This window comes from Onychomys torridus, chromosome 1 (assembly GCF_903995425.1).
Source record: "Onychomys torridus chromosome 1, mOncTor1.1, whole genome shotgun sequence".
Classification (NCBI taxonomy): domain Eukaryota; kingdom Metazoa; phylum Chordata; class Mammalia; order Rodentia; family Cricetidae; genus Onychomys; species Onychomys torridus.
The window spans coordinates 59,410,209-59,437,883 of record NC_050443.1 but is presented as its reverse complement, the minus strand read 5'-3'; the positions used below and the strand labels follow the sequence as shown (position 1 = coordinate 59,437,883).

Below are 27,675 nucleotides of genomic sequence, written 5' to 3'. Positions count from 1 at the left end.
CATGTGCCACCATACCTGGCTTTAGGATATGCATGTAACTCTGCCATCTCCTGTATGTTTAACCATCTCTAAATTACTCATAATACCTAAGACATTGGGAATGGAGTGGAAACAGACACTAGACTTGGGAATATATATACTGTTTAGGGAATGAGTAAGAGGTAAACTTGCGGATGTGAGGGTGATGGGGCTGGCTAGGCCGGTGACTCCATCATTCCTCACAGCTCCCTGTGTGTCTCTACAAAAACCACATGCTTGGTTAAAGTGGACGACCTTCCCTAAATAGAGAACGGTCTTCAGTCAAGGGCACACAAGCAGCTATGCTCCCCTGATGGAACCCCCAAACAAACTCTCAAGAGGTGAACTTGCACACATTCGGCAGAAAAAACCTTTGCAGGGCTAAATGTGCTTCCCACCCGCTGTTGTTTGAACCTGTGCATCTGTGGAGACAGAGGCCCGGGTCCATACAGCGGCCATTTCTATGGAGAGGAATGTCCACCGAGGACAGGATGATAAAGACAGGGATGACAACGGGCAGGGTGGACTTCCCTTCCAAGCTGGTGCTCTCAGTCACGCAGCAGAGGGAGGACTGAGTCTGCTCTGAGGGTTGGCACGACAGTGGGAAACAGTCATGCCAAAAATGCAGTGTTCTGGTATCCATTTATAATCTATCTAAAAGGAGAGCAACATCCTTCCTTAGGACTTACTTTTTCCCAAATAAGGTGGCAAAAGACTGAATTCGTAGCCTAGAGTTTCCCTCAGATTTCAGTGAGCTGGCTTTCTATGGTAAACACACTAACATGCCTTCCCAATTTGTTAGCAATTGCATAATGAACCTTCGGGACTTTTTAGCAACACTCCCTTTCCGCAAAACAAATCTTCCCTTGGAGGACTCTCTGTCCATTCTAGAGGTGCAGACATATGGACTTTAAACTTGGCATCAGCAATCTAGCTTCACCCTGTCTGGCTAGAGAGCCTCAGTAAATCCCTAGACCCACCGGAATGTCGGCTGGGCTGCACCCAACTCAGTGTGCACGTGACCGATGTTCAAATCACAGGAAGTGGGTGCGCTTGCTGACAGGAGTCAACCGACCTGACACAAGGACCTGAGGACATGCCCCGCGGCTCTGTAGTTTGAGGGGCTGTGAGCTCCACCCTTGCTCAGGTGCCATGTGAGTCCACCCACGGGACGCTCAGCTTGCCCTGGGGTGTGTGGCTAAGCCAGGCTAGACAATGTTGTTTTAACCACTAGGGTGGAGGGAGGAAATGAAGAGGTGGGCACAGGGCTGCACGCCTGTGGGCCCAGTATGAAGGAGGCTGCAGCAGGAGAATTGCTTGACCTTAAGAGTTTATGGTCTCAACAAAGTGAGACCACATCTAAAACACCCCCCACCCCCAAATCACTCCAAAACAACCAACCAACAAAAAGGACCAAGAAACTGATCACTCAGAATGCTTTTTTTCTTAGGGTGGTGCCAAGAGTCCCCTCCCAAGTCCGTTTCTTGAGTGTTCCTTGGGTGCCAGGCTCTAGGGCAGAGCTGTGACTATTTAATACAGGTCCTCATGTTGTGGTGACCCCAACCATAAAATTATTTTAGTTGCTACTTCATAACTGTAACTTTGCTACTGTTATGAATCAGAATGTAAGTATCTGTGTTTTTCCGGTGGTCGCAGGCGGCCCTTGTGAAAGGGTCATTCTACCCCCAAAGGGGTCATGACCCACAGGTTGAGAACAGCTTCTCTGGGGCAGGGGAGTGAAAACATGTCCAGCAAACTTGAGGCACAGGACAGACCCAGGGGAAGCCTCAAAAAACCAGCCTCGTGCGTGAAGGGCAACCTAGGTGGGCCTTAAAGGAATGGTGTGGGCCCAGTGGGCGGATTCTGACAAGGACAGAGGGAGCAGAGGTCTCCACATGCTCGGGTCTAGCTGGAGGGGAAGGGAAGCGACACGTAGAAGGGAGAGAACAATGGGAATAATTAGAACAAAGCCATCAGTGACACCCTTGGCCGGCTCCTGCACCCCTTGGCCGGCTCCTGCTCCTGAGCCTGAGCTTCCTGCCATGTGGCTAAAGTTGAGACTGGCCAAGACCCAGTCTTGAAGCCCTCCTCAGAAGCATCCTGAGGAGGAAGGCCACTCAGACAGTGGCAGGCCACCTCAGGGCTGCTAATTGGGTCAAGAATGGCATGTGAAGAGCTTCCTTGTCTCGTCTTAGCGGGCGTTACCAAGGTATCTCCTGAGACAGAAGAGAAGGTGGTATACCTGTGAGACAGGATGATCTTCTTCATGTTGTCGGCCATGAGGAAATTGTAGAATCGGCGGCACTGGTCCCACTGCATGAAGGTCTCCTGGGCCCTGGAAGAAGCACGGCAGCAAGTGAGACAGGCCAGGACTGCCATGCGGGCCGCGGGGACAGTGCATGTGGGCCGCGGGGACAGTGCATGTGGGCTTGCGCCCGGGTGCTGGGGCTCAGCTTCCATGTGCAGCATCACACCTCTGGGGAGGACCCTGTGGGAAGCCTCCAGGGCCCTGAAAAGCACGGCTGGCTGCTGCTAGCAGGCCTGACCCCCTCCTGGCCTGCGGAGAATCTGCTCCAACAAATAACTGGGGAGCATAAAGGTGTGTGTGATGTGTTCACAGAACAGAAGCTCCAAGTGTGGAAGGACACACTTCCTGAGAAGCCGCTACCATGTCCGGGACTTCCCTGCCCCGTGCGGGTAGAAACACAAGCATCGACGTCACAGGTGAGCCGCGCCATCACAGAGAGGACACTGTGAACCCGGGCCTAACGTCCTCCTTCTCAACCATCAAGCCACAGCCTGATATCAGCTCCTCCACTTGGCTCCTCCTCTCCTGACCTTCAACTCCCGTTGCTGCGGCTCTGAGAGTCATGTCAGGGTTTTCTCCTGATCTCATTCATTCCTCCCTTGGCTGAGATCCTGACTGAGGGGCTGCAGAGGTAAGGGGGGCAGGGGAGTCCTGGCCATAATGTCACTGTTAGCAGTGCAGCGGTTTATTTAGGTTCAACACCACGGGCGCTGCTTCGTCAAAGTCCCCGGAGCTCACAAGGGCCCAGGGAAGGTGAGGACAAGGACGCCGGACCAATGAGCCACATGCTTCTTAAGGACGGAAGTGTCTGCCCGGGATCTAGGTGAGCCACGGAAGAGAGTGGTGGTCGAGTGTGCCACATGAAACTGTGGCACACGGGGTACCAAGATAGATTGCAAGTGTCACAGAGGGACAGCGCACAGGAGACTCCGAAGGAGCAAGAGAGGGTGCTATAGTCTCAGGCAGCCTTATGCTGATGAGTGGAGCACTCACACAGAGAACCTAATTCACGTGAGTACAGAAGCCCAGAGGAGGGGCTGTTGAGGGCAACAGCCCTTGCTGCTAAGTGACGGACTGAGTTCAACCCACACGGTAGAAGGAGAGAGCTGATCCCCCCAAAACTGTCCTCTGACCAGGCACGATGGCACACATCTTTAATTCCAGCACTCAGGAGGCAGAGGCAAGCAGATCTATGTGAGTTTGAGGCCAGCCTGGTCTAGACAGCAAGTTTTAAGCCAGCCATGGCTGCATGCAGAGACCGTCCAAACAGCAAAATTGTTCTCTGACCTCTACATATGGGTCGTGACATGAATACACACCCAGCCCCAACAAACAACCAGCCAAACAAATGTAATTACAGAGAAGATGATCCCAGAGGTATCACTAAGATCACGTGAGGTGGGCAGGACCCTGTGATGGGGACCGTGCGGCTACTCAAAACCCCTAGAGGAAAAACTTGCAAAGTGCATTTGTGAGAGCCGCTGTCAGATGTAAGAAATGAGTTTTACACTTTGGATGTCAGGCAGGGAGCAGATGAGCCTTCCTGCTCCACCTGCCCGGCTGTCATCAGGGGTGAAAAGGCCCCTCACACCTTCAGCATCTGCAGGAAGAGGAAGTCACACTGGTTCCAAGTATGGAACTTCCCTTCCTGCCCTCAGCGCGGCTGTGAGCCCCAGGCAGCACCAGCACACAGGGGACAATGTGCTTCTCTGGCCGGCCACAAGATTCCATGTGGAGGACGGCAGGATCTCGGCCAAATGTCAATCACGCTCTAGAGAACCAACCTACCTCTTCGTCTCCTTACTATATGAGGCTGATGTGACAATAGGCAATTGTGTGTCTGGAGCTCTTAGAGATCTCAGGGAAGAGCACTTCACCATCCTAGGTTCCTACTTTACTCACTGCCTTATGTGAATACCTTATTTTGCTAACTGAGCTGCTTACCTGCAAACAGCAGGTGGCGCTATTGCTGCAAAATGCAGGGAAACTTGTTTATTGAGAGGATGGGAGGAGAGGAGAGGGAGGAGGGGAAGAAAAGGACAAATTTGTCACACGCTTCCTATTTATAAAACCCAGTGCTCTCTGAACATGAGGTTAGCACTCACAGCAAGCTCCCTGAAGGGGATCTAGGGGTTCCTAACACCAAAGATGACAGGGTCCTGAACACTGGACCAGCTGTCAGGTAGAAGCAGGGACGGCCCCTCATCTCCAGGCTCCGCTCCCTTAGATGTGGTGGAAGGCTGTCCCCTCATTATCTCTTCTTATCCAAGTGACTGGGCGGGACGGATTCTGGCTAGCTCTGGTTCTACGTGACCATGAACTGGGAGTTGGATAGTTCTCATTGAGCCCAGATAAAGGGAGTATGTATGCCTTTCAGCCACCTACTGAAGGCTCCCAAAGGACAAGAGGCTAACCTAGTCCAAAACGCCAGAGCTAGAGGCTGTTCAGGCCACCAACCCCAATGACTGCTTCCCACAGAAGCATCTATGAAGTGGGTCTACAAGGCAGGTCCATCAAATGAGCACTTCTATGTAGGCTCACCCCCCTGAATGTATTTCGACATGATCCCCTCAAGTGAGTATTTTAAACCCTGCCTTATTATCGTGTGTGCATGTGATATGTGTGGGTGCACATGCCATGGCACCCACACGAGAGTCAGAGGACAACTCTGCGGAGTTGGTTTTGGCCAGCTCTGGTTTATGTGGGTTTTGGTGATCAAACATGGGTCACCAGACTTAACCAGCAAATGTGTTTACCCACTGGGCCACCTTGCCAGTCACTCTAGTGATTCTCAATGAACTGAGACAGCCGTAGTTCATCAGACTGGCCTTTGTGGTCCCCTGATCTAAGCCATCCTCCCCATTTTCCAGGGAACAGTAACAATGCTGCTGACAGTTAAACTCTGTGGCCAGGCATTGTTCTGAGTACCCCACACAGAACTCATCCCAAAGAGTCTCCAGGCAGGAAGCCAAGGGCTGAGGTACACATTTGCTCCCTACGCCAGCTTCTTGGGCTAGGATGCTGAGAGGTGAATCCTTCAGGTGAGGACACTGCTTAGGTGACTTCCACAAGTCCCTTCAGACACTAGCTGAGACTCAGCGCTCCTGCAGGATGGAGGGATCTAGGGTCACAAGGCCCAGGGGTCAGGTACTGTTGTTTCCTGTGTTCTCTCATTAACCTGTAGTTCTGCCACATTCCTGAAATTCAGACATAAGCTGAGACTCCCTAGGGCAGCCGCAGCTATTACAGAGGCTTTGGTGCTCCAATTCCAGCTCTGATCCTAAAATACTGAGATGCATCTCAGACTTAACAAGCCTGCTGGGATGACTCTGGTGTATGACATGGAAGCAGATCCAGTTGAGTCCAAGAGTTGGAGACTTCTGCTCAGTCCACAAGGTGTTCCCTGGGCCTGGTCTGGTATCTTGGTTTAGCTCAATAAACAAGTACTGTCAACTGAAGGACTCAATGGAAGGGGTGTGTGTGTGTGTGTGTGTGTGTGTGTGTGTGTGTGTGTGAGAGAGAGAGAGAGAGAGACAGAGACAGAGAGAGAGAGAGACAGAGAGAGACAGAGACAGATAGAGACACAGAGACAGAGAGAAAGAGAGAGACAGAGAGATGCAGATGACTCACCTCAGTGCGCTGTACCCCTGGCACACACTGACACAGCACAGGACTTTTTCCTGGTTTGCTTGCGTCTCCCCCAGGTATTTGCACACGATGTTGCCGCCCAGGCTGAAGCCCACGACGACCAGCTGGGTCTGGGGATATGTCTTCTTGATGTAGTTCACCATGGCTCCAAATTCCCACGTACAGCCTGAGGGCAAAAGGTGAGGTCACCCAATTATTTCAGGTGCAACAAATACTGAAGAAAATGCAAGCTAGAGCGTTGCTAATGGTGCCAACACATGGAAAGAGTGAGATACACTGCACATCTGCTAAGGAAGAACAGCCAGGCAGATAGATACCGCTTTTCAGCTACATGACAGGTGCTCCCTCACTAGAGAAAAGTGGGCATTAGTAGTGGTTGTGAGCAGATGCACACATATCAATAGATTTGCAATGCTCTTTTAAAGGTGGGCCATGGTTTACTAGTCTAGATGCTCTTGGGCATTCCAGTAGATCTTCAGGATGAGTGTGAGCACCTATGTTCATGCACAGATGTGAACACAAGCAGGAATTAAGTCCTTCGGGGACTGATTGGCTCCTTAGCTACAGATTGGGGTGGTATACCCACGTGTACAATGATTCATGCTGGTGAGAGCCCAAAGGATGTTATTTACAGGATCTTCTTGTCAACTCTGGGGAGGGAAAGGAGACGAACCCCAGTCCAGAGGGGCACCTGGGATGCTCTGCACGGTTCAGCCAAATGTTCTTGGTGGCATAAGAATAGCGTGCCAAGGGAGGCAACTCATTCAGAGACACTCAGAGGGGCTGAGTGAATGGAGAGGGTGTTGGGCCTGGTCTGCCCAGGAGGAATGATCTCAGCTGCTGCCCTCTGGGAAGCTGTCAGAGCCAAGCTATGCCTCTATAGCTTTACTGAGAGAAAGAGGCTGGTGGACATTTATAGCAAAGGATTTAGCACGTTCTTCTAAAGGGCTAAGGCCAGAGCCTGGGGAGCCAACTTGAGTAAAGCCTAGCTGAGAAATTATTGGGAGCTAGCAGAAGCACAGACCCCACATGCCGGCCTGGAAAAGGGGCTTCACAGTGGGTATGGGAGCTGCTGCCCTGCCACTGGTCCAGAGGGTTCACTCCCCTAAATGGCCCAACCATAGCTTCCAGAATTGGCAAGTGGTGTTGTGGGGCCTAGAACAACTCCCTTCTATCTGTGTACACTGTTTGATACAGACTGGAGTCATTTGGGAAGAGGGAACCTTCATGGACATGATGCCTCCACCAGACTGGGCTGTAGGCAAGTCTGAGGGGCATTTCTTTGGGGGAGGGAGACTAATGATTGATGTGTGTGTGTGGGTCCAACCCACTATGGTGGGTGCTGGGCAGTTGTATAAAAACCAAGGTGAGTGAGCAAGCCACTAAGTAGCGGCCCTTCACGGTCTCTGCTTTAGTTCCTGCATCGCGGTTCCTGTTTTGAGTGCCTGTCTCGATTTCCCCCAGTGATGTGACTTGGCAGTTAGAAGAGGAGATAAACCCTTTCCTTCCCCAAGTTGCTTTTGGCATGGAAACACTATGTATGTGTGTGATGTATCCTAACCTGTCATCAGAATGTCTGGTGATGGGACCTAAAGGGCATGGATGCTCTTTGGAGGGCCTCCTAGATGGTCTGTATGTACCAGTAGGCCTAATAACCATTTCTCTAGTGAAGAAAGGTTTTGTCTAGGCATCACGGCTTGCTCCTGTCATCACAGCATTTGGGAGGCTGAGGCAGGTTTGTAGTCCAGCTGAAGAGACAGAGCAAGACTTTGTCTCAAAAGAGAAAAAAATAAAACAAAGCAGGCCTAATGGTTACACCTTTGTAACCTAGAACCCTAGGAGCATGCATACATGTGTGTATGTTAAAGTAGGATTGCTTGAAGTAGAGGACAGCCTGGGCTATCTAGTGATTTCCAGGCTAGCCTGGACTGCAGAACAAGACCTTGTCTCACAAAACAAACAAAAAAAAAGTAAGCCACTCTGAACTATATGAGAAAGAACTTTTTGTTTGTTTTTCAAGACAGGATTTCTCTGTACAACCCTGGCTGTCCTGGAACTCGCTCTGTAGACCAGGCTGGCCTCGAACTCAGAGATCTGCCTGCCTCTGCCTCCCAAGCGCTGGTATTAAGGGCATGCATCAAACTTCCCAGCAATAAAGAATTTTTTTTTTTTTGAGCTGAGGATCGAACCCAGGGCCTTGCGCTTGCTAGGCAAGTGCTCTACCACTGAGCTAAATCCCCAACCCATAAAGGATTTTTTTGAGGTACAATCCTGTCTTCTGGGTGATCTCAATCCAGATTTCCTTCTCTTTCTATATGCAGTAAGCAATTTGCACAGGTGGGGGCGCTGCGCAGAGTTTTAGAATCGTCTAAAGTAAAGCGATTTTCCACATTTCTCTAGTGCAAGGTTTTCCCAGGAGGCCAGTTCCAGGTCGCCATAACCAGGTCCTCCCTGAAGAGCCTCCCCACCTGACAGAATAAACAGCTTTCCCTTTCCTTCTTCTGCCCCACGCTCTTTCTTCCTAGCCCAGGCTGGCCTGGAATTCACTAGGTAGCCCAAGCTAAGCTATCTTCAACTTGTGACAATCCTCCTGCCTCAGTCTCTCAAGTGCTGCTATTATAGGTATGAGCCACATACACCCACCTTCAAAATCAAACTCTGAATATGCACAGTTGCTTTGTGGTAATGTTCCTCTGCGAAGGGGGAATTAGAAAACCTGTCTGAAGTTAATTACCTCGGCAAAGGGCTGGGGTCGGGCTCAGTGGCAGATGAGCCTGTTTGGCTAATATGTGGCTCTAGGTTTGATTCCCCAGCACTGAAAAAACAAATAAACATCTCTGCAAGAGTGACACAATGCCACAGTGAATGGCAGTGTAGTCCACTGCGTGGGAACTTGCTCCAAATGCTTGTTCTTGGGCTCTTGCCCCAAACCTACTAACCCAGGTGCTCCAGAGGCAGGATTCTACAGAGAGCTTCAGGGTTCTGGCTCAGCTCCCCTTCAGAGGGCCTGAGGAAATGGGCTGTCTCCATTTCCAGTGTGCTGTCAGGTGATGCTGACATTGTTGGTCCAGGGGTCCACTGGAGAATTACCTTCCTGGTTGATAGGGAAGGGGATAAAAGCCTCAATTCTGTTTCTTTTGTTTTTAAAAGGATAGTGCTATTCATAGGTTAAAAAAAAAAGAATTAAAATAACAAATAGCATTTTTTTCTTCTGTTGGAATCAGAAAAGATCATCAAATTTGCCAATAGCCAAGGCTGGGGAGGTTGCAGACAACAGGCTTGCAGGTACGTTCACCGTGAATGAGTGCATGGTGCTGCATGGTGGTGCATGGTGGAACGGAGATCTTGGAATAATGCATCATGGTAACATTATTAATGCTTTTAAAAGTACAGTCCTGTGGCTGGAGAGATGGCTCAAAGGTTAAGTGGACTTGCTGCTCCTGCAGAGAACCCAGGTTCAGTTCCCAGCACTCATATGGCAGCACACAACCATCCTAAACTCCAGTTCCAGGGGATCTTATGTCCTCTTCTGGCTTCTGAGCACCATGCATGTACAAGGTGCACGGACATGCATGCAGGCAAACACCCAAACACGCTGGAGTGGTCTGAATCAGAAATGTCCCCCATAACAAATGTTCAAATGGCATTTGAACACGTGATCCCCGGTTGGTGGTACTGCTTGCAGGTGTTTAGGAGGGGTGGCCTTGTCACTGGAGGCAAGCTTTGAAAGTTTAAAGGCTCAGCTTTGGGGTTATAGTTCAGGATGTGAGCTGTCAACACGCTGCTAGCTGCCATGCCAGTCTGCTGCCTCTGTCCCACCATCATGGACACTAACTCTCTGGAACCAGAAGCCCCAAAAGACTCTCCTATAAAGTTGCCTTGGTCACAGCATTTTATCACAGCAACAGAAAAGTAACACACACACACACACACACACACACACACACACACACACAAATTTTTTAAGTACAGTCCTTAAGCCAGGTATGGTGGCATAAACCCCAAATCCTAGCACTTGGGAGGTGGATGCTGATGGCATGGAAGCGGCGGGGAGGGAGTGGAAGCGGCGGGGAGGGAGGGTCAGGAATCTAAGGTTATTGTTGGTCACATAGCATGTTCCAGGCCAGCCTGGGCTATATGAGACCATACCTCGAAAACCAGAAAAGGTCTAATTCTTTGAATTATTGACACTTAGGACAGAAGGACTGTGAATTCAGGGCCAGTCTGGGTTACATAGTTAGACCCTGTCTCAAACAACAACAACAACAACAACAACAAAAACCCACAGTGTTTGGTCTAGCAATTCCATTTCTGGGAACTTTATGCTGCAGATACAACTGTATGTGTGTGCAAAGATCTATGTACATGGATGTTCCTGGCAACTGCTGTTTGTAGCAGTGAAGACCTTGGAACAACCCCACTTCCATGAGTAATAGAGTAACGGGCAGGGTACATGAAGCATGTACTGCTGTGAAAGAGAAAGATGATAAAGGATCTGACCTGCTGGGTGAATGACAATCCGTCTTCCAGAGGAACCAAAACAAGGAAGGGAGCAGGAAAGGGCGCCATCCCATATGTGTGCTTAGGTTTAAATGGGAAATATATGTGTGCACATATCTAATTGAGTATTTGTGAAAAATTGTGGCAGATACCAATGGGAGAACTGTGGGTCTCATGTCTAATAAAAGCAACCTACCTAGTTCAAATCTCCAGCCAAATAAAGATCCCCAAGGCCAGTTCAACTATGTTAAAGAGACCTGACACATAAGTAATGCAACAGCAGTCTATGCTGGGGACATTATTTGCATAAGAAATGGTTCTAAGAGGATTTTTTAAACACTGTTAAATGTAAAAATCCTTACTTCTCTACCATTTGTTTGGATTTCTGCCTAATGTCAGACTTGGCTAATTACTCATATCTTTATGCCGTATTGTAACGTTGAGGGAGCTGCTATTAGATTATAAACTACATAAAGATGTCCTTGATCTTGCTCCCTGCTGCATCTGTGAGCCTGATGATGCTTAGAGGATGCTTAGTTGGCATAACTCTAGCAAAGAGATGGCAGAGGGGAGGCACACTCTGCTGCAGGCTTTCTGTCTGGACCACACAGATGAAGAAACAACTGTCCACTGAAGCAACTTGTCCTCCCACACACGGTGAGTGAATGGGGATGCTGGCCTGAGTGGAGATGAGTGGGGATGCTGGCCTGGGTGGGGATGCTGGCCTGAGGGGGGATGCTGGCCTGAGGGGGGATGAGTGGGGATGCTGGCCTGGGTGGGGATGAGTAGGGATGAGTGGGGATGCTGGCCTGAGTGGGGATGAGTGGGGATGCTGGCCTGGGTAGGGATGTGTAGGGATGAGTGGGGATGTTGGCCTGAGAGGGGATGCTGGCCTGGGTGGGGATGAGTAGGGATGAGTGGGGATGCTAGCCTGGGTGGGGATGAGAGGGGATGCTGGCCTGAGTGGGGATGCTGGTCTTTGGTACTTGCATCTGAACGCCAAACCTGAGTCTTCTGCTCTGTATCACAAACCTACAGAGGCAATAGTATTGCAGGGGAGTACTGTTCAATTATTAAAGACTTTCTGTCTTCCCATCTGACCTCTTGCAGTACTTCGATTCCAACCTAATTATTTGAGACCTGGAGCAGTCACAAAACTTGGATTTGCTACACAACTGAGGAACAATTACAGCTAATGGTGTATGCTCTTTGGAACATTCATTTCATTACATCGAAACACATTTGATCTGCATAAAAGCCAGCTCTGCCCGGTGCTGGATAAGCTGTTGGTTGTCTATGAAGAGCAGCCACCTATCCTAGGCAAGGAAAGGGTAGTCACGGTGTGTCTGCCTAGTGCCAGGACTGCCCTCCTCATGGCGCTGGGAACTCCTGATGCTCTTAGGCCCACCTTGGCTTCTTTCGCTAAGCACTATAGTAATCTGTATGTCCACAGTGGGGGTTTAGTGAGGTTCTATGTATTTGATCCTCCTGAGATTAGCACCAATAACAAGATTAGACATCTAATCTCACTGTAGCTTTCAAAGACAAGATGACGATGAGCCACTAGCCTGGCTCTAGAGCGATGAGTCGCATAAGACAACAGGACAGTATTGGGAAGAGAACGGGCAAAAAGCAGTTACCTTTTCTTCAAGCCTCTCCCCCCACGGAAAGACAAAGCAAAGTCTTTCTGAAAGCTGCTATTTCAAAAGCTATTCCTGGGCTAGGGATGTAGCTCAGTTGGTAGGGTGCTTATCTAGTATGCAGGAAGGCCTGGGCTCAATCCACAGCACCACAAAACTGGGTGAGGTGGTACAAGACTAGAATCCCAACCCTTGGGAAGTGGAAGTAAAAGGGTCAGACGTTCAAGGTTATCCTTGGCAACACAGTGAGTTTCAGGCCAGCCCGGACTACACAAGACCCTATCTCAAAAAACAAACCAAAAGCCATATCCCCAAATGACATGAACATGACTAAGCAGTCTAAAATATACGAAGCCAGAGACATGGTGTTCCTGTGCGTGCAGCAGCTGAGTCATTCTGTATGTTCTATGCCAGGCATGGGCCTGGCATTTGGTAGGTATGTCACAGGATGTGACGTGAGTAACAACAAAGTTTGAATCATGCTCAACAAAAGCACACACACTGGGCACACACTGGCCAGCATCATGAGTATCGGTCCCACTAAGGTTGACAACATGGCTCGCTGACAGCAGGTGGTTGGGGCTCAGCAACTCCTGTCACTTTTGTAGTAAAGGTACATGAGTCATTTCTTAAAGCCAAGGAGAAGCCACCCAGGATGAGTCACCAGGAAGAAAACAGCTGCAGAAAAGAAGTTAGCTTGCCTTATCTCAGAAAGAAACCGAGTACTTCCAGCTTTGTCTGTCCTGGAAATGCTTTCTTTTCTTTCTTTCTTTTTTAGATTTATTTATTTATTATACATACAGTGTTCTGCCTGCATGTATGCCTGCAGGCCAGAAGAGGGCGCCAGATCTCATTACAGATGGTTGTGAGCCACCATGTGGTTGCTGGGAATTGAACTCAGGGCCTCTGGAAGAGCAGCCAGTGCTCTTAACCTCTGAGCCATCTCTCCAGCCCTGCAATGCTTTCTTATGGCTGCAGGCATACACACCGGGATCTTACACACTGCGATCTTACACACCACGATCTCACCAGAACCTGACAGCGCTTTGCACCTGTCCTGAAGCACATGGGTCCTGCTCCTCAGCATCCATCCCCTAAGATGCTTGACCTCGGCCACATCACTGCCATCTCTTCTTCCGGCCTCCCCATCTCCCTTCCCTTGGTCCACTGCCAGTATAAGAAAGCTTGACTCCTTTTTTTCCCCCCAAGATGGGTTTTCTGTAGACCAGGCTGGCCTCAAGCTCACAGAGATCCACCTGCCTCTGCCTCCCAGTGCTGGGATTAAAGGCTTGTGCCACCACCAGTCCAAGGCTTGGCTTGTTAAACAGAGGCAACACAATTCACATTGTCACTCTGGAATCAGCACCATCCCTACCTGGGCCTGTGACAGTGAAGATGGCAGCTATGTGACAAGTTCACAGAAACATTTAGGTTGATGAACTAATCAAATCCTGTAAGATGGACTGAACAATGGAAACGAAATAGAAACGTCTTAAAATTTACTGTCTGAGACAATAACTACAGTAATTATAATTACTATAATTATATAGTATTATAGAGCCCCACTACTATAAAAAGAAAAGGAAAAGGGCTGGATGGCTCAGTAGTTAAAGCACTGGTTGCTCTTCCGGAGGACCCTGGTTCAATTCCAAGCACCCACATAGTGGTTCACAATCATCCATAACTCCAACTTCAGGGGATCCAATGTTCTTTTCTGAGCTTTACAAGCACCAGGTATGCATGTGGTTCATATACAGACATCCAGGTACAACACTCATATGTATAAAATAAACCTGAAGACAGAAAAAAAGAAAAAGAAAGAAAGCAAAGGAAGGCAAACAGACACAACTGCTGGGCTCGGTGGACACCTGTAATCTCATCACTTGGGAGGTGTGGCAGGAGAATGAGGAGTTCAAGGCTAGCCTTGTCTACAAAGCAAGTTTGAGGTCAGCCTGGGCTACACAAGACCCTGTCTCATAAAACCAAAGGAAGGGAAAGGTAAGTTTACTTTAAAGAATTAACTGTCTGAAGTTCTTTACCACAGGTGTCCTACCGCTCTGAGTTTGGATGCAAGTCTGATGTTCTGATATCGATATTGGTAAGAGCTCCCTTGACTTTCCAAAATGTCCCAGTTAGGACCCTAAATTATATGGTTACTTTAGGAGAAAGGCCTTTCTCCCTTCGAAGATTGGTACTGCCCTTTAGGCACATCAAGGTTTTCTCTCGAAGGCTCCAATCTACATTAAGAACCAGCAAACAAACGAATAATCCTACAGTAGACCAACAGGACACTGAAGTGCTTCTTCACCAAGGAAGAGAACAAGACAGGGTGATACGGCCAGTTCAGGCACCTTCCCCCAGCATTTTACCATGCCAAGAGGTAAAGAGTTTAGGAAATAAGGGGAAGTCCACTTCACTATTTAAACTAAAGCATTTAAACCATTTGAGCCCATTTTCAATGTTAAAATGCCCAGTTCGGTGTTTCAGGTAAAGAAGGGCGCTAAGTTCTTAGGAGATTCCCACTCTCAAGGAACCCAGTGGCCTCACGGGGCCAAAGCCAGGTTAGTTTTATTCCTTTTGTCTGATTTAGAAGAGACTTTAAAACACCTATATTATCTCTATCTCTGACTCAAGATCGAGCTGACAGGACCACTGGCTCTTGATTTTCTGGTCATAAAATTTCTAGGTATGGAGATAAAATACAGAGGCCAGAGGACTTCCGGCTAGAGAAGCTCTCCCCAGCTCACGCCTGGGTTGATCTACTTTGAACTCCAATACTGGGGTCTAACGCACTCAGCCAGAGGCACACAGAAGGAACACAGTGCTTCCTGATTTACCGGCCTAACATTATCACAGGCAGAAACATCATATTCCAAACACGGCCTGGATTAGAAAATCAACCGTGTTCGCATGTTTACGACTGCGTGTTCCCATGTTAGATGGGGCTCTTTACAATAAGATTCTTTAAAACATCACAAAACTCCTCCATTTCCCTTCTTCTTCAGTGTTATTGATGGCATGCACATAGCAGGGTGGATGCCTAGCCTGGTCCAGTGTAGCATCCGACTTAAGGGGACATTGAAAAGACAGTTTGGAGGCTGCAGAGATGATGCAGTGGTTAAGAGTGCAGACTTGGGTTTGGTTCTCAGTAACCACATGATGGCTCACAGCTGCATGTAACTAACTCCAGATCCTGGGGATCTGATGCCCTTTTCTGGTCTCCAACCTCCCCCTGCCCAAACCTGGTGCACATAAGCTCTGTCTCTGGCTTCCCCCTCCTCACTTTTTGCTTGCTTGCACATGCGTACACCTGCACATAAAAGTAATAAATTAGTAATTCTTGAAAAAAGGGCAACTTTGACCCTTGTAGGTGCTACTAATTACCATCAAAGGTTTATGTTCTGCTTTTGATCCGATTAGCTACTGTCATTTATTTTAATTTAGCAAGGGAAATATTTAATATTTCACAGTTTAAAAAAACCCTACAAAACACCAATTGGGTGTGGGGGTGCACTTCTTTAATCCTAGCACTTGGGAGGCAGAGGCTCTTAAACAGATTCAATATAATGACTACATCGCTTTAAATTGACCAAAAAGTGACTTTAAATAGTTACTATTAGAATCCAAACTGTGTCTGCAACTAAATTAAAACTATGTAAATATGAAACTAACTAACAGAGGCAGGAGGATCTGAGTTCAAGGCCAGCCTGGTCTACAGAGTGAGTTTCAGGACAGCTAGGATTCTGTTTCTAAACACACACACACACACACACACACACACACACACACACACACACCCCTACAAGACATCCTAAAAATAAATACTAAATATTCATCACAAGTTTCAAGGTTGGAAAGACAGGAAGACTGAGGCACTGTCCCCAATGGGAGAGCCTAAGGCGATACCACAAATAAAGGTCACATGGGCTGGTCACAAAGGAAGATGAGTTGGAAGGACAAGTTCAGACAGTCTGAAGATTAGCCAAGAATGCTGCCAATGGAGCCTGGCTTCAATGCTTGTACTGTGGTTAAATGTTGACATTAGGGGATGGGCTGAGAACATGTGGGAACTCTCTGTAACTTTCCTGTAAAGCTGAAATACTTTTGGAATTAAAGTTTAAAAGGTCTATGAAGTCAGGCCTGGTGACAGAGGCCTGTGATCTCGGCTTCCTGGGAGGATAGGACAGAAGGACCATAAGTTTGAGATTTGCTCGAGCTACAAAATATGTTCAAGGCCAGTCCAGGCAACTCAGGGAGACCCTGTCTCAGAATAAAGAAAAGTAAAGTGAAGGTTGGGGATCCAGGTCAAAGGCAGGCCATCTGCCAGGCAAGTATAAGAGCCCAGTTCAATCCATAGCACTGCCTCTCCCACATTAAAAATCTATGGTTCTAGGCAGTGGCGGCGCACGCCTTTAATCCCAGCACTCATGAGGCAGAGGCAGGCGGATCTCTGTGAGTTCGAGGCCAGTCTGGTCTTCAGAGCAAGTTTCAGAGTAGTCAAGGCTACACAGAGAGACCTTGTCTCGGAAAAAACAAAAACCAAACCAAACAAAAAAATCAATGGTGCACTTGAAATTAAGTAGAAACTCCTACCCCTGCTATGGGGGGTGGGGATTGAACTCAGGGCCTCATGTACGCCAAGCAAATGCTCTGCCACTGAGCTATAGCCCCAGCACAGCAGCTAGGAGCACTTGCTGTTCTCAGAGAGGACCAGGTTTGGTTCCCAGCATCTACCTGGTGACTCACAGCAGTCTGCCAACTCCAGTTCCAAGGGATCTGACCCTCTTCTGGGCACCAGGCACACACGGGGTGCACTTACATACAGGTAGTTAAAAGACTTATACACGTAAGATGAAAAGAAAATGCATCTTTTTTAAAAAGGCCAAAGCATGTTGAATATAAGCAAGTACTAAAATAAAATATTATGCCTGTACTAATTTTAAAAATTGATTACAGGACTGGGAATGTAGCTCAGTGATAACACACACACACACTCTCTCTCTCTCTCTCTCTCTCTCTCTCTCTCTCTCTCTCTCTCTCTCTTTCTCACAGACAGAGGCACTCTGAATATAAAGTCATAGCACCTTTGAACTGAAGGTCTGTGACCCACACAGACCTGACTGAAGGTCACGCATCTGGAAAGCCAGTCCTAAAAAGAATGGACTCTATGCCATACGTATGAAACTACTGCCAATGTTCTCCTGCCTTTCTCAGCTCTCTCCACTAGATATGCAAATCCCATCTGAAGGTCTCTTGCCCCTTCCCCGCCAGTCCTGAGCAGATGTGGGTCATGCAGGAGAGGTAGGAGATTATCAAACATTCTATCCGCACCTATTAAAACCTAAGACCTCGTCCCTGTATCTAAAAAGCTTACCAATGGTGAACACTCTCTTTCGGATAAATTCGGCAAATAAACTTGGACTCACTGTGGCTATGCAGTCCTGTCTGCCCAAAGCAGTGAGCTGTTCCTTATAGTGTCCTGAAGGTAGGGACTCAGACTCTCAGGTGTGTTCTACTCCAGATACTGCAGGATGTTGGACAAATAAAAGACCAGACTCCAAACCACCAGGCTCACTTCTGTGCCTGAGAAGCTCTTGGATGCCCTTTGGTCTTCGGTCTAAAAGACTGAAAGCCGTGTCTACTTAGCGGTTGCTCATGCATGGAGAGGTGCTGCAGCCTGCTGTTCAGAGGCAGGAGCTCCGACAGATAGGGCTGGACTGCCATGGTTTGAAACTCAGGCCACTCACTCATCAGCTTTGCGATCTACAGCTAGTCAGTCAGCCTTGCTTGGCCTCAGTTTCCTTACCTGTCACAGAGGACAGCTGACTTAACATGGCATAAAAAGTACTCAGGACAGTTCCCAGTACATGGCACGTGCCATGAAAGTTAGAGTTACTAATAAAAATGCCCACCATCACCAAAGTGAGATACTTTTAAATGCTCAAATACCCACATTTCTCTACACTCTACTATTCTGAATACTCTACTATATATATATATATGTATTATGTATGTGTATATATATACACACACATATTCCTTATTTTTTATATATATACTCTACTATAATGAGTAGTACTCCAAATAGCAAGTGAGTAATAGAACAGAAGTGGGGTTAAGAATCATACACTTTAAATACTGGGTCTCTTCTGGTCACATGATCCAAGGCAAGGCTCTTAACCTCCCTAAACCTGTAATTAAGAGCTAGCTCTGACGCAGAAGAATCAAATGAAAAAATACGAGAGTTCAGCATAGTCTGCCCCTCATTAGTGTGAGATCAATGGAAGCTTCTGTGCAAGGCTTTCCTTAATGAACTATCTATCGTTCACAGGCAACACCAAAGAGCCTAAGAATGTGTAATCACCCACTTAGGAAATTCTTCTGTTAATAATGGCTGCTGACAAGGGGTTAGCACTTCTGTGCTTTGGAACTGAGTTCCAAACTGAAAAATAGGGGAAAGGTTGTGTATGATTTTCCCAGGGCACTGCGGAATGGGCAGAGTACAGGGCCCTGTCAATACCCTCTTCTGTTTTCTCCTCAGTCTTGACAAAGACAAGGGTTTTCACAGTGAGGGGAAAGCCAGGCCTAGGTTCTAGAGTGGTGAGCTTTACACCAGGGAGAATTCACATAGCTATGAGGTACACCCGCTTGAACTTATTCTCATCTGCATGGCCACTGCACAGCCCATCCACTATCTTCCACATTTGCCAGCAGAGTCCTGAGCCAGCACTCAGTGGTCTCAGAGAGAGTGCCTCCTAAGGCCATGCAACACTCTGGGTACTGAGAGTCACAGCAGGGGGTACAAAGACGGGCTCTAGTGGAGTGGACTTTTGGGACAGAGAGACAAGAGCTAAACATGTTGATAAATTCATTTTAAAATACACAAAAACCAGCCATGTGTGTTGGCTCATGCCTTTAATCCCAGCACTTGGGAGACAGAGGCAGGTGGATCTCTGAGTTCAATGCTAGCCTGGTCTATGGAGTGAGTTCCAGGACAGCCAGAGATATACAGAGAAACCCTGTCTCAGAAAACCAAATATATATATATATGAAAACCAATTAATAACTTCACATCTTAAGTCTCATGGAGATGCTTAGGAGCGAGCACTGAATAGAAGACTAGGTGGTGTGGATGGGGGTCACATTACTTCCAGGGAGTGGAATCAATGAAGGGTTCTCATAGAAAGTGACATCTTGGTAGAGTCTCAGACAACAGGAGAGGCTAAGTGAGCACCATGGAAGGGATTTCCAAAGAGCTTGGGCATTCCGGAGATGAGCAGGCCAGAGTCCCTCTGGCACCCAGAGACTGCTGGGGTCAGTGCATGGTGCTAACATATACTCAGAGTGGGATGAAGAAGACTCATGAGTTTGTGGCATATCCTGGGGATCCAGAGAGCTTCCCACCCTAATATCACATCAAGTCACTCTTATGACGATGACTCCGTAGGAATCTGGTAAAAGTGAGGAAAGGTGATTTAAAAGAGGTCTAAGAAACACATCAGCCAAATGCAACACATGGACTTGACGTGGCTTCTAAACTGAGCAACCTGCAGCAACAGGGGAACAGGACAGAAGACAGCTGGGAGAAGTGGACTGCTCATGTGTGAACTCAAGTGGTGCTATTTTAATTGAGATGATATATTGTGCTCGTGTTTAGGCTATGAGATAAATGGTGTCTCCCCAGGTCCACATATTGAAACTCTGACCTCCGATCCCTCAGCATGCCATGGTATTCAAAGGTATAATTACGTTAAAATGAGGTGATGGGCCCTAACACATACAGCTGATGCCCTCTAAGAAGACATTAGGACACAGAGAAGCACCCAACGGAAGCACAGATAGAAGAGCACAGAGACACACAGCAAGACGGTGGCCATCTACAAGTCACACAGAGATCACAGACCCAGACTCCTGGTCCGTAACTGTGGGAAAATAAGTTTCTGCTGGATATGCCACCAGATTGTGGCTTTGTTGTCGTCCAGACAAGTTAGACCAGTTTACAGTGTATCACAGCACAGCACAGCACAGCACGCTGAGGTAGTGACGGATGAAAGGACCAGCTGATTGGGCTTGCTTTGAAATAGCCTTTGAGAGAGGATGTGGGAAGGGGTGGTTTACAGAAGGAACAAGACTGGTTAAGACTGGTTATGAGCTGCATGAGTCTTGAAGCAGGTGCTAATATACTGGGGTTTATCCTGAGTTCACTCTACTATTCTCCTCTCTCCCTAGTCTGAAATTTTCTACAATGAAAAGCAAAACAAGATCTAACACAACACAACACAGTAACATAGCAACAAACTAAAGAGGCAACAGGAGATGAGACTCGGGTTTGTGGCTCTGAAAACCTTGGCCAGACCACAGACTCCCGAGGAGCTGGGCCCCAGCTCTGGTGTCTTTTAAAATTTCCCAGGGGGAATTCTACCGATGAATCGGTTGTCTGATCATTGACCTCTACAGGGAACTAGACGTTCTCTATGAAGACTAATAAACACCATGTTCCTGGAAGAGCAAAGTATGAACTGTCAATACAAAGTCTTTATATGCCTTTTAAGTTAATTTAAAATTACAATTCTGATTAAAAACTGTGATAAGCCGTGCAAAGACTTCGGCGGTATCTACTTTCCAGTCCTTTTTACTCCACTGAAGTTAAACTTGGTAGTGCTCTGTACTTTGGCCAACAAATTATGGCCAGTAGTGATCGCTATCATTTCTAGGCAGAAGCTTCTAGAACCAGGCTTTCACTAACCCCTGCGAGGCTGGCCATGTTCCGGCTGGTGGCTGCTCTTCAAACCTAGGCCTTTGTATGAAGACAGTGATGTTGGAGACCCAGGGCCCCAGGCTATGCCATGAGCATGTAGGGTGAGCAGAAATACACCTCTGCTTTTGAATTGCTGGGTTTTGGGGATACGCATCAGTTAGTCTACATTGTCTCACATAGAAACTGAACAGCGAGTCTGACCAAATACTTCCCAAGTTCAGCTGAAGGAAAGAAAGAGTGGGTGACAAAAGGACACCCCGAAGGAGCAGTGAGTCAGGGCCAGTGACGTCAGATACTATGTCAAGCCCAACAATGACTTAAAACAAATAATGGCTTGTTGTGGGTATAAAACTCTACAGAGTTATTTGTGCTGAGGTGTGAAAGTAATAACGTATGATTTACAACGTGACTAACTGTGGTGAAGGTTTTTTCACTTCTACCATACTTAACTGTGAAGCTGTCTCGGTTTCCCTGTCAAAAGTAACAAACCTGGGCTTTGCTGTGATGTATCAGGCCACTTTCATTAAAATAGTGCTCCTTGCTCACCAGCCCAAGGATTCACTTACCAAAAATCAACTAATTTTAGCTAAACACAGCTGCTGAGGAAGTCCTGGCTCTCTCTCTCTAGCATCTTGCCACCATAGATATGTTAGATTTCAATAAGCTATCTGAATTCTAGATTTTTTCTTTTTTTTTTCTTCTTCTTTATTTTTTGTTTTTCGAGACAGGGTTTCTCTGTGTAGCTTTGTACCTTTCCTGGATCTCGCTCTGTAGATCTCACTCTGTAGCCCAGGCTGGCCTTGAACTCACAAAGATCTGCCTACCTCTGCCTCCCGAGTGCTGGAATTAAAGGCGTGCGTCACCACCGCCCAGCCTGAATTCTACATTTTTATACCCCTTGAAAGTCATGCTTGTTTGAGCTCAACCCCATTAAAAGATTTCTAGCAACAGCTAAAGGATATACTGACACAGAGCAAAGGAACAGCCCAGCTACAAAAGGCACATCTCTCCTCAGTCACCTGTCTTTCTGGATTAGAGTCTCAAAATTGATGCTGAAGAATCTGGAATGAGGCTCAGCGAGGCCACCTTGCCAACTGTGGTTGGGCTGGAGTGTCTGACCCAGGGTCTCAGTCTCCTGCTGGGGTCTTCTCTGAGAGCACTCTCCAGCCAGAGCCTGCTCTGCTCCTTCTCAGCCTTATCTCCAGTCTGTAATGCCGTCCATCTCCATTATCTGCTGCCCAGTGCACTCTAGGGACAAGATGCCTGGTTCTCAGGGACTCAGATGCTCTACCAGCTGTGAGATGGCTCTGAAGGATGCAACAGCTGGATCTAGACTCCTGTCTCTACTGGTCTACTTATGGGCTTGATGTCCCTGACTAAATGGCTCTCTGCATACTTTTTTTTCACTCAGAGTTGTCTCTGGGTTTGCTGTGCTTGACATTCAAGAGAATTCTAGCTGCTTGAGACCAGCACACGCACTAGGTGTGGGTGTCTTCACTGGTGGCAATGACAGTGGCTTCTACTCTTCTTTCCTCTTTTTGACAGGGTCTCAACTTCTATATAGTCAAGGATGACCTTGAACTTTTGAGCTCCTGCCTCTGTCTCCAGATAATCCCATAGGACTACATCTGGGTTATGCAGTGTGGAGGACTGAACTCACATGCTAGGAAAGCATTATACTAACTGAGCTGCACTGCCCCGCCCCTCATTGGCATTTCTGATTTGTGTTGGTGCCCTTGCTGTTAGATGGTGTTTCTAAGTCTCTGCTGAGCCTTGCAGCCAAGCCACATGCCATTATCTTCTACTTATCCAGATGGCTTTCTGTCTAATGGAGGATCTTATAATCACTCTCTATTGTTTTCATCTGTGTTCAAAGTTGTCTAGTTTGGCTTTTTGGAGCCAATTCTTCCTCCACGTCTCACATTCCCCATGCACCTGAATTAAGTGTAAATCTGGATTTTCATCTCTATCTCAAACCACTGACCAGACTTGGGCAGAAACGCCTGTAACAAGGGTGTGTGAGTTACAGGAGCAAGTGCAAGGGTGGAAATGGACTTGGACTTGGAGCCATTTCCAGGGCAGTCCTAAGCCTTCCACAAAGCACACATGCGTGTTTATATTTTCCTACACCCACTTTATCTTTCCTTTACCCACTCTTGAGAGTGGACCTTTACCTGTTACCAATGGCAGTGTACGTGACCCCATAGATGATATGGCAATATGGACAAATATGTAGGAAAAATGCCAGCTGCATAATTCTATCGGGAATCTACTTCTAAGACATTAATGAATGAAAAGGCTAGACTGGTTATTTCAGCTGCTTAGGAGGCTGAGATAAGAGGATCACATGTTCAAGGCCCACTTGGATACGGATCAAGTTCAGAGCCAGCCTGGGCGACTTAGTGAGCCCCTGTTTCAAAATAAAAATGCAAAAGAGCTACAGTTACAGCTCAGTGATGGGCTGCTTGTCTAACCTACAGGAGACTGTGGGTTCAGTCCCTGATACTAAAGAGAGAAGAAAAAAACCAAAACTATGAGCATGATATTCAGAGCACCATTATTTAAAATACTGAAAACCTATCTCCCTGTGACTATAACTAAACAGAAATGAAGTTCTTAAACAGATTCAATATAATGACTACATCGCTTTAAACTGACCAAAAAGTGATTAAATAGTTACTATTAGAATCCAAACTGTGTCTGCAACTAAATTAAAACTATGTAAATGTGGATAAAGACAGAAGGAGAGAGCTAAGAATCAGAAACTGCCATTACGGAAAGATTATAGTGAGAATATTCAGTTGTTTGCCATTACAACATAATATAATTTGCTCATAAACATCCCAAATGTGAACATATAGATGCATCATTTCATGTGCTTGTTATTTATGTGTGCATATATAATCTGAAGAGAGAGCCAATGGGAATCAAGAGTGAACAGTTTATGGCTGGGCATGGTGGTACACACTTGTAAGCCCAACACTTATGAAGCAGAGGCAGAGGCAGGAGGATCATCACCGCAGGTTCAAACCCATCCTGGATGATACCATAAGTTCTAGAAAAACAGCCTGTGCTACCAAGTAAGATCTTGTCTCAAAAACAAAAACAAACAAACAAAAAAGAAGAAACAGATCAGAAGTGAGAACTTTGAGTAACGAGATTTCTATTAAAGTTAAGAAGCATTTGTGTGGCCGGGTGTGGTGATGCACACCTATAGTCCCAGTTCTTGGGAGGCAGAGGCAAGCAGATTTCTGTGAGTTTGAGGCTAGCTTGGTCTACCCAGTGCATTCCAAGACAGCCAAAGCTGTTAACAGAGAAATTCTGTCTCAAACACACACACCACACACACACACACACACACACACACACACAAGTTTTTGTGTAAAGTTGACAGCCTATTCTTGTCCTCAAGGAACTTGAGAATCCAGCAAGCTACTGGTGTACAGACTTCTTTCGGCTGACACTAATCCACCTCACTACATCTTTGGCTGCCTGGTAGAAGCTGGAGGAGCAGGTGTCAGGATGCCACAGTGAATGGTGTGAGTCCAGCTATGAACATGACCTCCCTGGCTTCCAGTGACACTTTCAGACCAGTCAAGGACACTGGGCAAGACCTTCCCTTATGAACCTCTAGGAGCTGGGATGGCTGCCCACCTCCAAAGCTGCTCAAGGCACAGCATCATACATGCCCATGCAGGTTGGCTGCTCTAATACATGTGCCCCATCATCTCTTGTGGAATGTTCACAAATTCTACACTTACGACACAAGGCAGAAGGCTGAAGGAGCTTGGCACTCTCAATGAGAACAGAAAGGGGGCAGGAGAGGCCCCACTTGGCCACGCCCCATGCTTACCATAGGTGAACATGCGTGGGGAGGTCAGTTCAATGTTGGGCAGGGCTCCCAGGTGGTTCAGCACCGCGCACCGGTAGCCATTTTTCTGGGCATAGTCCACGAAGGTTCGGATATACTGCTTCTCGCTGTGATTGGCAATTCCAGGACAGATGACCATGGTGATGTCGTCTACAGGGTGGAGAAAGAGATTCTTATATATCCATTTAGTATGTGAACACTGACATGAACAGGGTTTGGGGTGGTGGGATTATGGGAGGTGATGGGTAATCCTCCCTCCGGGGAGGCTCAGGTCAAAGGATCATGAGTGTAAGGCTACATAGTGAGATCCTATCTCAAAAACCAAACACAAATAAAAGAAATAACTTTCAATTTAAAAAAATTAGCAAGGACTGGAGAGATGGCTCATTAGTTAGGAGCACTGCTGCTCTTCCAGAAGACCTAGGTTCAATTCTCAGCACTCACAACTCTAGTTCCGGGGGATTGAGCATCTTCATACAGACATACATGTAAGCAAAACACCAATGAACATAAATTAAGAAGAAATAAATCATAAAAAATAGGCTCCTATATTTTTACAAGTGGATCATAATTCTGTACTGATTTCTGCTGCATATGAACCAGCATGCGCAGGTTAAAGTGCAGGTCACTTGAGTGATGACATGGCCCCCAGTGCAATGGGTCGATGGGTGGCCCAGGATTTACACATTGCTCCCCACTGCTGGGTGCTCCCTCTCCCTGGGCACCCCAACACTATGATCTGAGACTAGCTCACCTCCAACACAGTGCTCAGCCAAGGGCTCGAAGAGATCGAACGTGGAAGTGGCCCCATCAGACATGGTGATGAACTTGCGGTGCCCGTAAGGGTGCGGTGACCTCACCCTTCCCATCTTCCCATACAAGGCTGTCTGGATATGTCCACTTTTCCCCCAGATCAGTGGTGGGATGTATCTGAGAAAGGAGAGGGAGAAAAATAGGGTGGTCAATTTCCTCCATATTCCTCGAACAAAGGAACCCTAATTTTTAAAGCCTTTCCTGACACATTTTGTACACTAATGACACACACAATGATTTTTTTTTTATTGGCTAGTATTAAAAAAAAATGTTTTACTGGGAGGTGGTGTGGTACACACCTTTAATTCCAGCACCAGCCTGGTCTACAGAGCAGGTTCCAGGACAACCCGAGCTACACAAAGAAACTCTGTCTCAAAAAAACAAAACAAAACAAACAAATCTGTTTCATTGTTTTTTGATGCACGGAATCAGACCCAGGGCCTCATGCATGTGAAGTGTGCACTCTACCACTGAGCTGTACATCTTTACCACTTCACATCCATGCTGTCATCTGCCCCTCTTCTACATTCATAATGCCTCCTACACCAGATTAGCTTCAGAGACCAACCGTGACTTCAATTTAGAGCATCAAGTAATTCAACACGGGTTATCTCTATAACAGCGAGAAAAAGAACACAAATAATATCCTTCGAATACATCCCACACGACAGGGTTGGCCTCATTATTACCAAATGAGCCAATGTATACAAAGGGGCTTGCATGGCACCTGTGCTCAGCAAATGTTTACTTTTGCCATAGCTGCTGTGGTGACTCCATTAGCAAAAAATGCTGCTCTCAGCTATTCCACGAAGGACTTCAGACTCTCCTCAGAGCCTCTAAGTGCTTTAGGGTATGGAGGAAGCACTACTGTATGCCCCAGAGAAGGTGGTAGAAGAGTGAGCAGTATTTCTGTTGGAATAATGAAGGACAAGGGCTTCTTCGCCTAAGGTAGGCATGGCACTTCCCTTACAACTGTCCTTTGTGAAGACAATGGTGGCCTTGCAATGAAAAACAAGAACTGCAAACCCACTAATTCCTGGGAAAGAGAGTGCTCCAATTAAGAACTGAGGATGGTTCATGGCCACAGTACAAGACGATCCATCCCATTTACTGAAATGCTATTGGTTTATCTCACAGCTTTTTATCCAAGCTCAGTGGCTAGCCATGATGTGTGTTCTACATAAACTACAATCTCAAAATGTAACACAGTGGCAGCACAATCTCTCAGCTCTGATTATGTTCCGGTGGTTTTTCATTAAGGATTTATCTTAACCTGTTTGCCCCTTCATGAATAGCTATCATTTCCCTCTGAACCAGATGGTTCTAGAAGCTCCATTTCTAGTTATTCTTTGTGTGTGTGTACATTAAATATACAAAAGTTAAAGACGTGTAAGCCGTTGTAAGCCAGTACCCAGACAAGCTGCTTCTTTGGGGCTGGAGAAGAAAGAGACGTGAGGCCACCTGCCAGGAGGTGCCAATGTCCCTGCAGGAAAGGCTGCATCTGGAAAGCAGACGAAGGTACTTACAAGAGCTGCGTGGTTAGGATAGTAACAAAACGCAGCCTTACAAAAATGTCAGCTGGACAACTGAACACAACGTCAGACTCAGCCACAGTTTACAAAAGCCCCAGACTGGGCTATGTAGAGGGAAGAGGGTGGATGTGGAAATGGAACTCCCGAGGGAGATTGGAGGAAAGTTTTCCTTACAATATGAATTTTAAAAAGGATGAATACAGTGAGGTTAAGCATATCAGAACAGGAGACAGGTGGATCTCTGAGTTTTGAGGCTAGCCTGGTCTACAAATTGAGTTTCAGGACAGCCAGGGCTACACAGAGAAAACTTGTCTCAAAACAAAACAAAACAAAACAAAACTAAAAAACCAAACAAAACCAGAATGGGAATATTTCACATGCTACTTTTTAAACTTTGTTTAGAACATTATTTAGTTTTAGAAAATATGACAAAAATACAACCAAATCTCCTTCTGGCTATTTGCAGAATTTGCACATTATGATGACACGTCTTTCCCGCCCATGACACATTGCCTCCTGCGAATCTTGGCAACGGCCTTCCCAGGGCCTTCTAGCCTCTAGCCTTGCTCTCCCACCCACTCCACTGT

The 27,675-nt window shown here is 47.0% G+C and overlaps 1 protein-coding gene across 1 annotated transcript in view; it reads right to left on the bottom strand.

Annotated features, from left to right (window-relative positions):
• Abhd2 (abhydrolase domain containing 2, acylglycerol lipase) overlaps positions 1-27,675 on the bottom strand; it is an 80,098-nt gene that overhangs the window by 9,388 nt on the left and 43,035 nt on the right. The window contains exons 4-7 of the mRNA XM_036187320.1: positions 25,498-25,673; positions 24,726-24,893; positions 5,957-6,140; positions 2,261-2,353 (exon numbers count right to left, since the gene is read on the bottom strand). Coding sequence (XP_036043213.1) covers positions 2,261-2,353; positions 5,957-6,140; positions 24,726-24,893; positions 25,498-25,673 — 621 coding nt within the window. The remainder of the gene's footprint in view (positions 1-2,260; positions 2,354-5,956; positions 6,141-24,725; positions 24,894-25,497; positions 25,674-27,675) is intronic.